The sequence below is a fragment of the Anticarsia gemmatalis genome, chromosome Z (genome assembly GCF_050436995.1).
Source record: "Anticarsia gemmatalis isolate Benzon Research Colony breed Stoneville strain chromosome Z, ilAntGemm2 primary, whole genome shotgun sequence".
Taxonomy (NCBI): Eukaryota; Metazoa; Arthropoda; class Insecta; order Lepidoptera; family Erebidae; genus Anticarsia; species Anticarsia gemmatalis.
In genome coordinates, this window is record NC_134776.1 from 9,385,711 (window position 1) to 9,402,400 (window position 16,690).

The following is a 16,690-nucleotide window of genomic DNA, read 5'->3' on the forward strand; positions in this document are numbered from 1 at the left end:
GTCAATAGTTTTTATAAATAGTGCTTAAGTTTATAGAACGTCTTACTTTACAAATAAATACGAGAATCTATTTACCGATTAACAATTGAATCACCGCGCCAGACCCGCCCCTCGTACAAATTCAACTTTATTTTAATACAGACTACTAACATACTAAACTTACTTGGGCGAGCTCTCGTTTAATTAAGCAAAAGAAGTATATTCAATGAAAGTCGGATAAAAAACGAAAACAAAAGACACCTACAATGAGAATATAAAATCAATGGAAAGTCTTGAGAAGTTGGAACGTCGCTTCGTTTTTCTAACTTTGAAAATACTCGGAGCAAACAAAATTCATTGAAGTACATTTTCTTTACATTTGACCCTGAACAATTCTTTATAAACTATATTTTCGGATACACTGTTGAAAGTCAGTGAAGTAGAATAAGATTGAGATTTTATAACATGTTATCGCGGTCAAGAAAATATGCAATCGTCGTTGTAAATACGAGTAGAATTTCTGTTCAAAACACCTATATAACCACGTCTACAGTATCTTGAAAATGTTGATGTTATCAATGTCTTAAGTATACGGTTCTCTAGAAATACGGTTGCATATACTAAGAAGCATACAACCCTTTTATGCGTACGTATTAAATTGAACAACACTGCCTCGCTGGTATAATTCACACGTAGACGAGGATATTAGCCCGGCGTTACTCAGCATTAACACTTACAATTAAGTTTAATTCCGCGCCGACTCAAACAATGCGGGCGGAAAGGCGTAAACAAAAAGCCTTATAGCAACACGCGTTGAATCGTTTGACGTTGTGTTTCAACATATTTCTTCTTAGAACATTTTGTATATCTACACAATAATTACTGACAATAATATAACATAAGCAGATATAATAATAATATACGTTATAATACTTGTTACCGAAGAATCTTTTGTGAAGTAATCTTTAAATAACTGTAGAAATGTTCTTTCATTAGTTATTCTTAGTTAATTAGTGTCCGCTATCTATCTCCGGGTTGAAGTCAGTTATTATAAAAGATTCAAATCTTTGCAGTATGCAGAAATCTTAGCTAGAGGCGTTCTTTAATCTCTGTCTCTTCACTTTATTATTTTTTTGGTTTGAGATGATGAATTTACTCTTGCGCTTCAAAACGGGCTTTAGTTACGGTATTCAAATACTCAATGCTAAAAGTTTACAAAATGAGAGGATCTTTAATTTGAATTTGATAAAATAGTATATCTAGTTTACTATTAAGTATAGTAGTAAGTTTATCAGTTCTCTGGTTACTATAGTACAAAGCTTTGCTTAGTTTGAAATCAAAAGACATGTGTGAGTTGCCCAAATTAAAAAAAGTCAATAAAAAATACATTGTCTAGATATTGCTAAGTAATAATAAGGCGCTTTATATTATTATCCAAAGTTCATAAAACGAGAGCTAAACATTTACACACTCAGTAGAAGGTTACTATTTGAAACTTCTCCCAGCTTGTCCTTAAGTAACGTGACTCCTTGACAATAAATTCCACCGAACTTTGTATGTTTTAGGGTGCAATTTTAGTAATGGACGCCTTAACGAGGTCGAGGCCATTAATTTTGTGTGCAAGTATTTGTAGTACATCCACTAATTTATTCTAATTCAAAATGTTAATGGCTCACAAAATCCCGCATTGGATAAATATGTACCTTACTGAAAACTACTTTATAATAACAAATAGATACCCCTCTTATTTATCCGACTGTATACTTCGCAACATATAATTCTGACTTCACTTTTAAAACACAAATCCACCAAATAAGATGAAATCTTAAAATTATACGAAGCATTTTTTACTAGCCAAATAATTTCGAGGAATATAATTTCTAAGTCAAACTGTAAATGCATCCACATCAGTCAATTCGAAGGATCTAATTTCCTCCTCTTCTATTCATAATAAACCTTATTGAAGGGTTGAATCTGATATTCCAACTCGATGCAAATCATTCAAATCAATAATGCAAAACATTTGCGCTGTATCTGAATTTGCTCATTCATAGTTGCTCCAGGTTCATCACCGTCTTGACTTTGCAAAGATTCATTAACAACTGCATAATATTCTGATTGAATGTGTCTGTATTGACAGTTACTTCCTAAATTTCTTGGATACAACTGCTATTTATAATAGAGATTTTGTTGTACAAACGTCTGGCTCTCATTATCAATGCATACTTTTTTTCTGAGTTTTAAGTAATCTTATTACAAAATAAATATTATTTTTTCAAAGTTCATCAGATCCTAGTCAATGCAAATCGTGAATCTTGATCAGATTTACATATATATTTTTTTCCACAAATCAGTGTTTCACATCAAACGTGACGCAAAAACTGGCAGAAATAATCTCGTAAAGTACTCAAAATGCCTTTTCTAATTAAAAGTGTTCTAGAGAGCTACCTCCGCAAGAGATTTCTTACAATAGTTATTCGGCGTCCGAGTGTCTTTTATCACTGTGAAGTTTGAAAGTTTGTGTCGTTTGGCCGTTCCCTTTCCCGCTCCCGCCCCGCTTCCTACCCTGGTCCCCTCCCGCTCACCACTACGCCGTGCCCCGGCTCGTGTTTGTCAAGACAAGGTAATGAACCTCCAGCTAGATGTCTGTCAGAGTCGCAACGCTCGGTGCCACATCATTAATTTCTACCTAATGTCTGAAACGGCGAGACAACGTTACCTACCACATTTTGCGCTCACATACACGCTTATAAAGTTTTACTAGATAAGTCTCATATTCACTTAAGAAATGATTCTTAATACTCATACATAAACTCAACCTATGAGCATAGGTTATTTTGTAACTACAAAAAGTTTTCTGCTACTAAAATATCTTCCAAGCTTTTAGTTTGCTTTTAACTTCCCACAGTACTTGTATAATTTCGGTTTACTCAAGTAATACCATCTGAAATAAAATTGTTACACAGAAAGTGTAAATACACCGACCATTATTATTGAGTGGAACAGTACATTAGTACTTATTCCATTACACTTGAGTACAACAACTGACAACAGTAAAAAAACATGTTTCTTAAAGAAACTCTTGGAAGAGAATCTGAAGGAAATCCTTAACAAAGGCATTCCAGAGGCTTAGCGATTCCATTAGCTGTAGCATCGCGACACAAAGCTAGAGGAGGCTCTGTTTGTTTCACACGTTAAACAAGTAACCACATTGCGAGAATGTTCCAGGGCTTGGAGCGTTGTCTGCTAATTATCTATACCCCACACAACTTGTGATACATCATGTATACCCTCTTACGTCACATGTACTCTGAAATTTCAAGTTTGTGCGTCATAATATAAATATTTATAAAATGTTAATCAGCTTTCTTCAGGCGTAAACGAAGGATTAATTTCGGTTTATTATTTAAACATAAAACTTATCGAATATGATGATAACTCTCATCAAATAAACACAAAAATCTAATTATTATACCAAAATATAATCCTCAAAGTTTAATAACGCCGTCTGAAAATCCTTCATTAAGCTGGATTGGCCTTATTTTTAATAAAAATAGATTTATATTTGATAATAAATTCTTGGAAGAGATGCAAATATTTTCGTGAATGATTACAGATTGGGAGCTTAAGTAGTTTGATCGTTGTTAAATACATCTGGCAATACTTAGTAAAATCTAATATTTGAATTTAATGGATTACTGGCATCTTAGTGAACAAATTTCTAACATTTTTAACATGGTATTTAAATAATTATAAAAATATTAGTGTTAGTTACATGAAGATAAAACCAAATATCGTAGAATATTCAGAAGCGCTTAGTGCCAGTAGTAGTAGCCTATACAAAATGCACGTCAGTCTGATTCAAACCTTCAGTTTTCGAAACCTCATCCATATTTTAGCCAAAGCCGGATATACGGCCGAAGGGAGCACTTGATCGAGACCTGAAATATCGACACACTTAGGATTTATCGAGAATTGCAACACCAATCACGATGTGTGTTTAAGAGGCCAATGAAAACGGCTCTAATCTTCTTGATACGGAGACAATGGTTCAAGTTTGGCTATAATAAGTGATTTATACGACTTAGATTCACATTTGTGTCTAGTCGATGGGCACATCATGGAGACTTGTGTGTCTCTACTGGAAATCTATATTCTATACTACTCTTCTAAGGAGGTCAACTGTTTGCAAAGAATAATCTTTGAAACTACCGAACCGAATGAAAAAATATATTGACAATACTTTTTATTATGAGAATCGTTCCACGCCGACGAATTTTAGGGCAAAAGACGTTGGTACATTACCGAAATAATAACGACTACCAAGAATATTCTAAAATAAAATTTAAAAAGCAATTTGCCTCGAAACCGAATCATGGGCTTGGGATCAGTTGTTGCATTCTAGGGCCAATGGAGGTAGTTACGTATTTTCTACTTGATTTGCAATCCCCGTGGACGAGGTCGCGGTCAATAGCTAGTGCAGTATAGAATATGTACTACGCTAGAGCCTCTTCACGTTTTAGCGTAGTAGTAGGTTGTGCCGCATCGTACTGAATTATTCATTAATGTGCAATAAACATTGGAATATTGTTCAAGCTATTGAAAATTTAAAGGTTAGGATACCTTATTTGCTGCCCGACGTTTCGATCGCATTACAACGACCGTGGTCACGAGCTGACTGATGTGGCATCCTAACCTTTAAATTTTCAATCGCGTATAAGACCCGTTGCATTATAATATTATGTGTACTAGTCGCGAGAGTTTAAAAACATTAATTGTTCAAGCTGGTCAGAGATTGGCTAGTTAAGATCATACATGGATATACGAAATCAGGCAGTTAATTGTAATAGAGGTTTTAATATAAGCTCTATTCAAGGTTTTGTATCTACTTAATTCGTGTAAATACATCGAAATCTTTCTCATTTTTCCAGCGATTTATATTACTCAGAGATTCTGTTGCTTATAATTGGCGAAAGAATTCCTAGAACCGGCCGTTCAGCTTCGAAAATTACCTCCTATGTAGATAAACAAAGTTCGTCTCTCGCTTTATTATTTTAATAAAATATGCGTGTACATCTAATATGTCTAGTACAAGATATTAACAAACATTATTACAACAATAACATGAAATTTCAAATTACGAAGTCTGTTGAAAAGGGACAAAGCAACATAAAATTACAATATTGTTCAACCAATCCCGTTTAATTCATTTCACGTCACACTGATGAGCAGAAACAAATTCCTGCTCATTGAATATTCTTTCGATGTGCCATTTAAATTATTTTCATAAGCCACAAGCGTATTTGCGTAAACATTCTCTACGTAAGTAAAATAAGGACATAATATCAAGTGATTCCTACGTAACCAACCACCTACGTTCATCTAGTAAGAACAGATGCTACGTGGTTTCCACTGCGAAAATAACCTTTTACAGGGATTAAATTTTAGAGTATCCGTAGTTCTTTTGGTAATTTCATTCGATTTAATAGAATTTCTCGCCAAAATACAAATTCCAGTACAAATGCTCTAGCACATCATGTGAAGAACTAAATAAAAATTCGTACAATGAAGAAAAAATAACTAAAACCATTCTTTAAACAACTAACATTTCTAACATAAACCACAAATGAAAACATCATGAATAAATAACAACTGCTAATAATAGCTATTATACAAATGGACGCCCATTACGTTGACTTATAGAAAATTAAAGGCCCATTTTCCGACGAAACACTTAAACAGTTGATTGCTTTGATTCGAACACAAATTATATATAACATACGCATGCAATTAGCCCGTGAAGCGTATATTCTTTAAAGCTTTGCCTCATAATGGTTGTTTTATGAAACCCTCTGGTATAACGTTTATTGCATCATAATCTGTAGGCACTGTTTCTTTGTGCAGCGCAAGGCTTAAACTCTAATGGAATAATTAAAACTTCGCAGGTGAATTTATAAAGACTGGTATCTACATGTATGAAAACGTTCAAAGCTGTTTGGTGTGATCTATGTAGCTTTGAGGATGAACGGTAAAATGTTTAAACATTATGCGCGCTTCAGTCTGACGTAGCGATCAGCGTTCCCGATGGCCATATTTTGTGATGTAAATGCGTGTTGCTCTCAAGCCCACAGGCTATCGGTCAACCAAACGTTGGAATTGGATCACTAGTTTTGACGTCACAGAATAGCACACTAATGTACGTCGTATTAAGCAGGATGATATAGCAGGACCGGCTAGGTCAGTTTTGGATAGTCTACCAAACTAATTATGCGAGTTATGAGCTTGTACATGTACCTAACTTTACCAAATTCTCGGCGGATATTGTTATAGTAGAAACAACATTCTGGATTTTAGTAATTTTGCTCAAACAAGTCTATGAAACTGTAGAAGGGTGTAACCACCATGGCACTTAAAATCAGAGCGGACTAATAACTACGTGTCTAGATTTTATCGTTGAACAAAACCTTGCAGATTTCCCACATCTTGTCATACACGTGCAATGACGTGCATACCGTAGTAGCCGCAATTACAATTATAACGTATTATATGGTATAACAAAATACCATTGCTACAATATTTTTATCGGTTTCAAATAAAATGAAAGTATGTTACTTATACGACTTTCGCACAATTGGTCTAAAATATGTATAATTACTCTGTTTGATTAAACTTTGAATAATGTTAATAATTTATACGAGTCAAGACACTTTGAGTAAGAGTACCTAGTTGGAATAGGCTCTTACATGGGCGTGGTTGAAAGGGTGAATCATGGATCGAGTAAAATCAGAATTCTAAATGACGTACAACCTTCCGTAATATACTCATTTCATACATTTATTATCAGTCACATCGCAAACCACATTCGACTCATTATTGCGCACCCCACAACAACACATTAATAAAATAAAAAATATATCTTCATTACAATAACTACCATACCGCGCCTCATAAAGCTTCCATTTTTGTAATTTAATTAAAAAACTAAGTACACCAGTCACATCGTTGATAAATTCTATAGCAAACACTTTCATTGCGGTGGTTCATTAAAATAAGAGAATCTTTAAGTTCTTTAATTCCGACATGAATTATTAATGTCGGTTGGTCCGGCGATTATACGTTTCCAGCCAACGAATATTAATAGTTACACTTTGTTTGGCACACTTTACTCGCTATTTTGACGTTAAAAATCTGCTCAAGTAATTACTAGCTCTTGTGAATAAAATAACACTTCGTGAATTAGAACGTTAGTTGAAGTGGCTTCTGAATTTTAAACAAACACAACATTGAGAGTCACGTTTGTATTACCCACTCACTGTATAACCATAACAAAGCTTTTCGCCTTTCGCTCTCGGCGATGTGACACCCATATTTCATACAAAACAATAAAACTAGAAAGCAAAACGTGGCCAACATTATCTCATAACATCACCGAGATAATGTACCCATAAATAAAATATCTACTTATCATAATAAATAGGCGGCATTACGGATTGTATACACGCCTACTTACAGCTCGCACATATCCTATTTTCTTATTTGTGCGGCCCGCCTATATGAGGCGCTAGCTAATGTTCAAAATAAGGTCCGTCCCACATTTTTATTTGGCAACGCAACACGTTCGAGGTACGGACGTAGTTCCAGCTACCTACTGCGGTTCCGATGCGGTACCGACGGAAAATTTATATACCACTGAGCGTGCAAGTCTAGTCTCCTTACCGAGATACCCCATGTGAAACATTACCAACGCGGTATTCGAGCGCGGCACGCTCTCGACTGCGGCCCGCACGCCCGCGCTTCGCCTCGAGCCCCGAACTAACGCCGCTGTGTAAACGAAATAGCTGCGAACAAACGAAAAAATTGATATACTTTTAATAGGCATTCGATCCTTGGGGGGCCTGTCCCGCTCAAATATTAAGTTTGGTAAGAATTTTAAATTAAGAGCATTAGGCGGGGCGTCTCGGTAGAATTAAATATTAATAATGCTATTCGAGTGAAGTTGGTGGAAGGCTGAAAACAATGAATTTTTAATAGTTATTCTCCTTTGCGACGAGCAATTAATGTAATGAGGTAGTAAGTTTAGCTCACCCCCGGGAAGGGGCTGCAAACTGGAGTTAATTCTCCGCTAGATTTGATCACGCTAGGATTCATTTTCCACTTTATTGTGAATGTTTAATTGTTGGATATTACTAATAAACTTTATTATTTTCACAATTACTTTAATTGTGGTTGGTTGCACTCAACATAAATGTTTTATTCACTTTAAAACTTAGCCTGAAGTAGCAAGAATATTTTGTAAAAAACAATAATACACGAAGAAAAGGAAGAACACGGATACAGAATGGCAAACGCATGCATTTCACCGACGTCATGCTATTAAATGCAAAAACTTAAAAAGCGAGCTTGATCACCGCCGAGGATCACACAAAGCTTTAGCGCATTCATATAACTCACGAACAGCTGGTCTGATACTAATTCGACACTATCATTAATCAGGGCGGATGTACGACAGTTTTGACAAGTATTACCATGTTATAATTAAAATCACCTTGTGACACCTCATTTGTCTTTTTAATAAATTATTTGTTTTACTCGCGAGTAATTTGTTGGAGTAATTTATCACGTGTCGCCGGGATGTGGATTAGGCGAACATCGCTCACGGCTGCTGCTCAGATTAAGGCACCCACATATCCTTAATAATCCACAGACTTTGTTCTAGCTCTTCCGCGGCTGCTTTTGAATAACACGACACGGAAAAATTACTCATTTTGACAGTTGGTTATACTTTAAACTCTATTAGTTTTATTTTACATTGTTTATTACCGATTGTATGGTTTTCTGCCGGATAACTTTTCAACGAAACAGTCTTTCTTGCATTATTTTAGACATTTAAATAAAAGTAGATTACTATTCTATTCAAAAACGTACCAAAAATAGCTCAACGAACCTAAAGCCGTCGTTTTTTATATTACTCTTAAGACATATTAAAGAAATATGCGCATATTATTCCTGGCACTCTGCTTATATACATTCAGTACAAGGAAAACCATTCATTTGAATTGCCATATAAAAATAAACAAGTAATAACATGGACATTACGGTGTTATCCCGAACAAGGAACATTTTTTTATAGTCATATGCAGGACTGTAGGCATACAAATGTGTTCAAGCCACTTAGTAGTAAAAAGCTTAATAACTATTTCTGTTGGCTGAGCTATTAGCTCCAGAGTGTTCGCGGAACGTTTAGTTTTAAATATGAAACGTTAAGGAGTGAGATGGTATAAAAAGATAATTATAGTGAAGGAAGATGGGGAATATTAGTCAGGCATTTTCAATCGTTGAGCCTTTAATTACAATATATTACTACTGGTAGTTTTAATAATGATTAAAATATGTTGTGCGTTATTTGATTTGTTAAAATATCTAATAAAGAAAACAGAAAAACATTTAATATACAATTTCTCTAAAAACATTTTAGTAAACAAAAGGAAACGGAAGAAGTAACGACAAAATATGTATACGTATGTTAAAATAATGTCGTCCGCAAAACTGAATTTGAATTTTTCCCTTTGTGCCTCACCGACGTCATGTATTGTATTTTCGTTTTATTAAAAGCAGGAAAATAAACAAAATTTTGGGGTACTGGCCGCACCCTTACCTATTACTACCCTACTCATATAAAAAGAGGCTGTAATGTAGGGATGTTTGTACCAAACCGTGGCGTCCTCCACGTGTCGGGTAACCTGTAACCGAAGTAAAGGAAAATTGGAACATTTTAATAAATGCTACATCAAATACCAGCATAATGGCTAATTAACATGTCTTGATGTTAAAATAAGGTTCAATTCAGTTCATTAACTTTCAGTAAAACGCACAGTATGTTTTGTATAGCATTCTTCCATGTTAAACGCCAGTCTACTTTCACGGATGTCCTTGACAAAACTAAAGCCAGACAGCTATTTGTTTGTAGCAGACTTTATTGTTAATGTCGACTGCTGGGAAACAAATGCCTGGATTACGACTCGCCATACTGCTGCACTGAAACAAACGTTAAATACGTCACTTTAATGAATTCTACCCTCGGTTTTTGTTGTTAGTGCCCTACATTCTCTTAGGCATAATAACAGCCCGGAAATTGTTTAATAATATAGCGCATGGTAACCTAATACCCGCTTTACTTTCACATAATGAGCTGCTCCACTTGTACTACTTTGTATGTACACTCGGCGCAGAGTAGCCAAATATTCCCTCTTAAACACAAGTTTGTGTATTCTTTGAATCGTCGGCACAAACTACATAAACAAGTAAACTTTAACGAGCCCATGATTAAAGGAACAAGAATTACTCAAAGATCTGGTCCCTTCCTAATGAAACACCAAAACACACATTCCGACTGAAATGTTTACGAGCCATATAGTTTTGCGCCATACACCCTAATTAAAGAAAAACAATGCTTTCTACTTAGAACGAAACAATGGGATTCTGGACAACTCATTATAATAATTAAGTAGCGCAATTAAGGCCTGCGAACACTGCAAAAATTATGAATGACTCATTCTTTTTATGACTCCTGAAAACAAAGTCGAAACTAAAATAACGTATTCTTGGAAAATTAAATATCACCCACCCCGTTAAATAAACTGACTCAACGTTGTGCTGTTTAATAATGAAATATTTTTCTTACAGCCGAAGTGGGAAGCTGTGAAGTACCACTCGGAATGGAAAATGGAATGATATCCAACGAATCGTTGTCAGCGAGCTCCAGCTACGACCAAAGCGTATCGCCGCTGAGCTCACGGTGAGTTACTCAATATAAATAAACCTACACTTTTAAATATACTACGAACATGCAAACATTTCACTGAACACGATTTTATCTATCACATACCATATCTTACTTTGTAATACCATGTGAAGGTTTAAGACAGTGTGATTGAACAATTAGTCAGTGACAGCTTTATGAATAAACACACATTCCGACGAATCACGAGACAGAACAGCAGTAAATCGATATAATGTGTTTAGCTGCCCATTGTTAAACAACAATAAAGCGCTATGATACGGCCAAGTTGTTACAATAATTGTGAATCCCACGGCCGCAAAACGCTCATACTTAGCTCAAACAATTAACAGAGGGACCCACATTCGGGGCCTTAAGCCCGCATAAGCCCGACGCGAGACAATAACGCGAAAACTCGACTCCCGTTTGAGAAATTCACTAACAGAAAATTAAATTTTCATATGAATTCGGAACGACTGTGATCCTACAAAAGCCTTTCGGGGCTTGACTCCCCAAAGATAACAAGATGTAAGTAGGGCCGGATGTGCCGAAGTCTTATCATCTGAGCCACTTTACATAGGGTCAGAGGCGATTTAGCGAGTGCCACGTTAATTCAGCGCTTAGCGCGCTTTGTTCTACGTACATACTGTACATAGTGTTCATAGTATTGCCACTGCCGCTAGTGATGAGATCACGCCGGAGATATTCAAATGGAACTGCCGCCAGACGCCGGCACCGGCCCACCTCTGTTGTCAAACGAAACACAGAAACGTTTTAGTCTATTTGCTCAGACTATTACGCTAATTTTATTTGCTTATGCGCAAACGTGCCTCAAACGGCTACTTATAAATTTGCTGGTTAGCTAAGTACTTAAATGAACTTAAATCGTCGGTACACTGACAAAAATACACGCTCGCCTGTTCTTTATGTCCACTTGTTGCTTGGTTATTGTGATAAATAAAAAGACGGTTTACACAGTGCTTTTTGCTCGTGTTAAAGTGGCGTTTTGGTTACAGTATTCGGACGGAGATAAAGGGCGGCGCGTGGTGCCCTAATGGGCTTATATCGCCGCGCAGCCGCCAGTTCTTGGAGATCGACCTCCGCGCTGAATACCTGATCACGGCCACCGAGTCGCAAGGCAGATTCGCTAACTCCGTAGGAGTAGAATTTGTCGAGAGCTACTCGGTGGAGTACTGGCGCGCTGCATTGCCCCGCTGGGCTAAATACAAAGACTTCAATGGAACCAAAGTAAGTAACCGTGCAACGTTTATCAAAATATTTACGCAGATATATAGAATTTAAGGGAAGAAGAAGTGAAATAAATAAATGATGTAGCTTCTCAATAACAATTTCTTTTTTAGGATTGTGTACTCGATAGTAATAGGGAGTGAATGGATGATAAAATTCAGCATCTGTCAAGATATAAATTTTCAGCTTTAGCTACAAAGTTTAATTAGCTTTGATCCACTAATTAAACTCAGATCATCTAATCTTATTAAAGATTAAATGGCACCAATGCGTGTAAAGCTAGTGTAAAGTTCTCCTCGCTCGGATGTAGGTTGCGCGGAGACTCGTACTAAGACACTGAGCTCAAGTTACGTGAAATTAGTCCCCAAGCGGAGGCTAACGTTACCGTCCTATACATGCCCATCATACATACTAACTTGCAACGAGTGAACCATCTAAAAATCGAACATTTTAACCAAAGTAAATTTCACATGTACCTTAGATTGCCGTTGTGTTATATTCACGTGTTCAAACACATGTTCCAGTCTCGAGCAACATTTCCCGATATTTTTTACTCGACAATAACACTGTGTCTATAAAAAAGCTTTAGTGGTTTACATTTTTCAATTTCCTGTGATAAACGGCCATACATAAAATAAAATGTTTAAACAAAACATGCGGGACCGCTCCATGTGAAATGACAAAAGAAGATAAACGATTTCATTTTCTTTGTAGTGCCTGTATCGTAATAGGTAGGAAATATTTTCACAGAGATGGATTTGTCCCTTTCCGGAGTATTTATTCATCCGATGTTGCATGTGTTTTCCTCGTTTTCAAAAAGGAATTAAAAATACGAAAAGGTTTGTAGGAGACGCATTCACACGACAGAATCTAGTTTTCTTTGTAGTTTTTTTTATCATTTGACGTGTACGCTTTGCGAATATGAAAGTATCTCGTTTGTTCCCAGCTGATCCCCGGCAACGTGAACACCTACACACCAAGGAAGTCGATCCTGGAGGCACCGTTTATCGCATCAAAAGTTCGCTTCTTTCCTTACGCAGCTCATCCTCGCACCGCGTGCATGAGGGTCGAATTGTACGGCTGCCGCTGGAAACGTAGGTACAACAGGGTTAAGGTTTTATTGCTGGCGTCACCGTCCCGGGACCTGCAAAGCGACCAACCCTTTAGCAAATGCTTATGATATAATTTAATTTGTGCTGTGCGATCAAATCCGCCAAGAGGCGGTGTATTCATTATGTTATTGTTTGTGCAGAAGAGCTAGTTGCGTATTCGGCGCCCAAAGGCGGGGACATGCAGGCCATGACGGGAGGCGCTAGGTTCGAAGACCTCGCCTACGACGGACCGCTCCGCGACGGCCGACTAATTAATGGACTCGGTCAGATGACCGACTCCTTGGTCGGCCCCAACGATTTTGAACTGCCTGACCCTAACGACACTAGAGGTATGTAAATTTTAGGTCCTCAATCTTCACTTAAACTATCGAGCGTTGTGTTCTCAAGGGAATTTAGTCCGACCAAGTTGCTTTGAGAATAAAGCGATGTTCTACATGTTGTAAGCTATGTACGAAAACAGATAAAGAACAAAGCTTTGTAATACTTTACATAATCTGTAAACACATGATAGAATTAGATGTGTAACTATTAAAACATCACAAGTTAAAATATTCCGTAGTAAGTTTTAGTTAAATAAAGAACGTTTAAACAATTAACAATCTTAAAAGTCATTCACACGACAAATATCACCTTGTTAAGATATTAGAGAATTTAAAAAAAATTGTACAATAACGTTACTAAAATCTAATCTAAACAAACGCTTCGGTAATTTAAGGAGGAAAAAAAATACATTATTTATTAAATCCTTATCGATGAATATCGTTGAACAATATATTTTGGTACAGGATCTCGCTGGGTGGGATGGAACAAGACGATGCTGGGGGAGGAAGAAGAAGTCACGTTGACCTTCAACTTCACCGACACGCGGCTCTTCTACCACGTGGACATGCACACCAACAATATGTTCACTAAAGACGTTCAGGTAATCTCACTACATACTTACTACTTTATAATGCGTTTTATAAAAGCCGTAGCGATTGATTTTAAAAGTTTAATAATACGCTCTAAGTTCAAATAAACCAAATCGATTTGGTTTTACCTCCTACCAATTACACAGGAGGTTTATTTCTTTTTTACTTATTAAATTTGTTTCAACATTTTAGGAATCGGTACAAATCGTAATGGTGAAATAATGTAAGCTAATAATAAACAGATTCAAAGATTTATAATGTTTGTCATCAGCTATTCAAAGAGGCAGAAATTTATTTCTCTCTGGAGGGCGAGCGTTGGCAGGAGGATTACGTGTCTCACGAGCCGAAGCAAGACCGCGTGTCGGAACACGCGCGCACCGTGCACGTCGACCTTCAGAACCGAACCGCTAAGCATATTATGATCAAACTCAAGTTCCAACACGAATGGATACTCATCAGCGAAATCACCTTCCGATCCGGTGAGTACCACTCTTATATCGTTATTACATTACTCGCTTTTCAGTTCAATAATTGTGCCTCTCCAATGATCACTGAAACACGCCTCGACTACGTAGGTACGTTTAATCCAATCGAGAATTTAATGTGGCTGCTTAAAAAATAAATAAATCAGCGCAAACATCAGATAATTTGTTTGGTATTCGCAGCTGATTCTGCGTAGTCCGAATCAGCGCTCAATTCGCGGGATAAACATCTCTCCGACTCGTGAACGGGATCCAAAACAGTTTATCGAATCGAATGTTTTGTACAAACAAATTATTGGAGCAAATTACGCGGGGGTTAAAAGTGAACAGGAAAGATTCATAAGCACGATTGGGTGATTTTTCGCGCGAACAAAAAGAGCGCCTCCCGGAGGGCACAGGAGGCCCAGGCACGCTAATAGATCCATTACTCCTCATCGAGCCTCCCTTATCTGTTCAGAGCACTCGCAAGCCTGCGGCTATTTCACAAATTTTATCTTTCTCTAATTAATCCACAGCTCTTTTGAGGAAATCGCCTCTTAAGTGATAAATCGGCTCGCGCTAAATGAAGAACTTGTAATTAAAGAAAATCTTTGATCTGGATTATTTCGTTCCCCCAATTATATCGTGGAAGAGGCCGCGACGTGTAGCCGCACTCGCCGAGATATTATCCTCCCAACGAAAATGAATTTTGAGTAATATTGGCGGCCCTTTGAGCACACAATGTGTACACTGCCATTCAACATTTTGAAGGACGTCTCGGACGATCAATGCTATAAAGTTAATGCCTAATTCAGTAAGTAGTCGTTTTACCTTGTACTCAGCAATAACTGGTACATTATTTAAAAAAAAAATGTTTTTGGATCTAAGGATGTGTCATAATATTTGATCGGAATTATCGCGCCATATACAATATACATACATAGTATACACAACATATACTAAAATTACACGCGCTACCACAAGCATAACTCTGTACACTTTCATACAAAGGTTGAAGCGCAGAGGCGTAGCAACCATGTACTTCAGTAGGTTAGCAGGTTTATGAGAATTCTCGCTCTAAGAGCAAGATAGGGGAAGTGTACAAGGGGTTGGTACAGAAAATGAGGAAGTCTCTAACACGACTCGCCGCCGGCGGTGAGGGAGCTCTCTAAATCATCATTATTCCTAATCCACCCCAATTAGGAAACCATACGAGTATAGTAATAGGTGTCTAATTAAGGAAATAGAATACATACATAATGTATGTACATATTTTCCTTGGGGCTATTTCGGTTACAACGCAGATAAGGTTTATCTCCATAAAGGATAACTTATTTACGATAAAATCTCTTTTACAAAAATATGCTAAATAGGAAAAACTATTGTATAACTAAACAAGCAAAATTGATCCCAAAAAAGTAACAAGAGCTTGAAAATCATAGCACTTCTATACTTTGAAAACTCGTCGGTACCGAGATCACGCTAATATAAAGAACGTTGCCTAGACAGACAGATATCGAAACCTCACCATCATTCCTACTTTATACAATACCTCAACGAAAGCAAGATAGAAACAGCGTATTCCTTTTCTCGTAATATTATAAATCCTATCTGTTTTCGCGAAGATCAGGTGAACAATTTATCTTGAGGTTTCTCTCATGTACATACATATACATATCTATGTGTATATAATATTACATGCTAGCCGCATCTTGCGAGCTCATTATTTTCTAGCAAGTGCCACCGCTGGCTTTTAGTTAGAATATTTTCAAGTAACATTTTTCATAGAAAATGTTTATTGCTCGTAAAGCTTATACATAGTAACACGGTATTATTGTCTGATGTTATCATTAAAATTTGATAAGTAGTGAAGAATTTGAAATCCTCATTATTATACTTAATTAAATAATAAGCATTTCACACATAACAAAGTTTTTAAGTAATAATAGATGTTTAGTTTAAGTCGGTTAGCAAACAGAGTAATAACCTTAATAGCTCGCGTAAACTGAATCCGAGATACACCGGACTGCGGTCACTACAGAGCTCGACAACACCAAACCTACTGTACATACATAATACGAATACGAGATAGTGGTACTTTCATTACTATTCATATTATTTTAGCAACGTTTTATTTAAAGTAATATCAATATTATGTGTATTCCGAAATTTCCATAAATCTGAATACTCAAGGTCTAAGTA

General features: G+C 36.7%; 1 protein-coding gene across 1 annotated transcript in view; it reads left to right on the top strand.

The window, feature by feature from the left end:
- The window catches only part of LOC142986337 (discoidin domain-containing receptor 2-like), a 143,700-nt gene that overhangs the window by 88,053 nt on the left and 38,957 nt on the right, over positions 1-16,690 (top strand). Inside the window, exons 3-8 of the mRNA XM_076134791.1 lie at positions 10,663-10,774; positions 11,773-12,004; positions 12,951-13,098; positions 13,257-13,445; positions 13,902-14,038; positions 14,299-14,506. Of these exons, the coding sequence (XP_075990906.1) occupies positions 10,663-10,774; positions 11,773-12,004; positions 12,951-13,098; positions 13,257-13,445; positions 13,902-14,038; positions 14,299-14,506 (1,026 nt within the window). The remainder of the gene's footprint in view (positions 1-10,662; positions 10,775-11,772; positions 12,005-12,950; positions 13,099-13,256; positions 13,446-13,901; positions 14,039-14,298; positions 14,507-16,690) is intronic.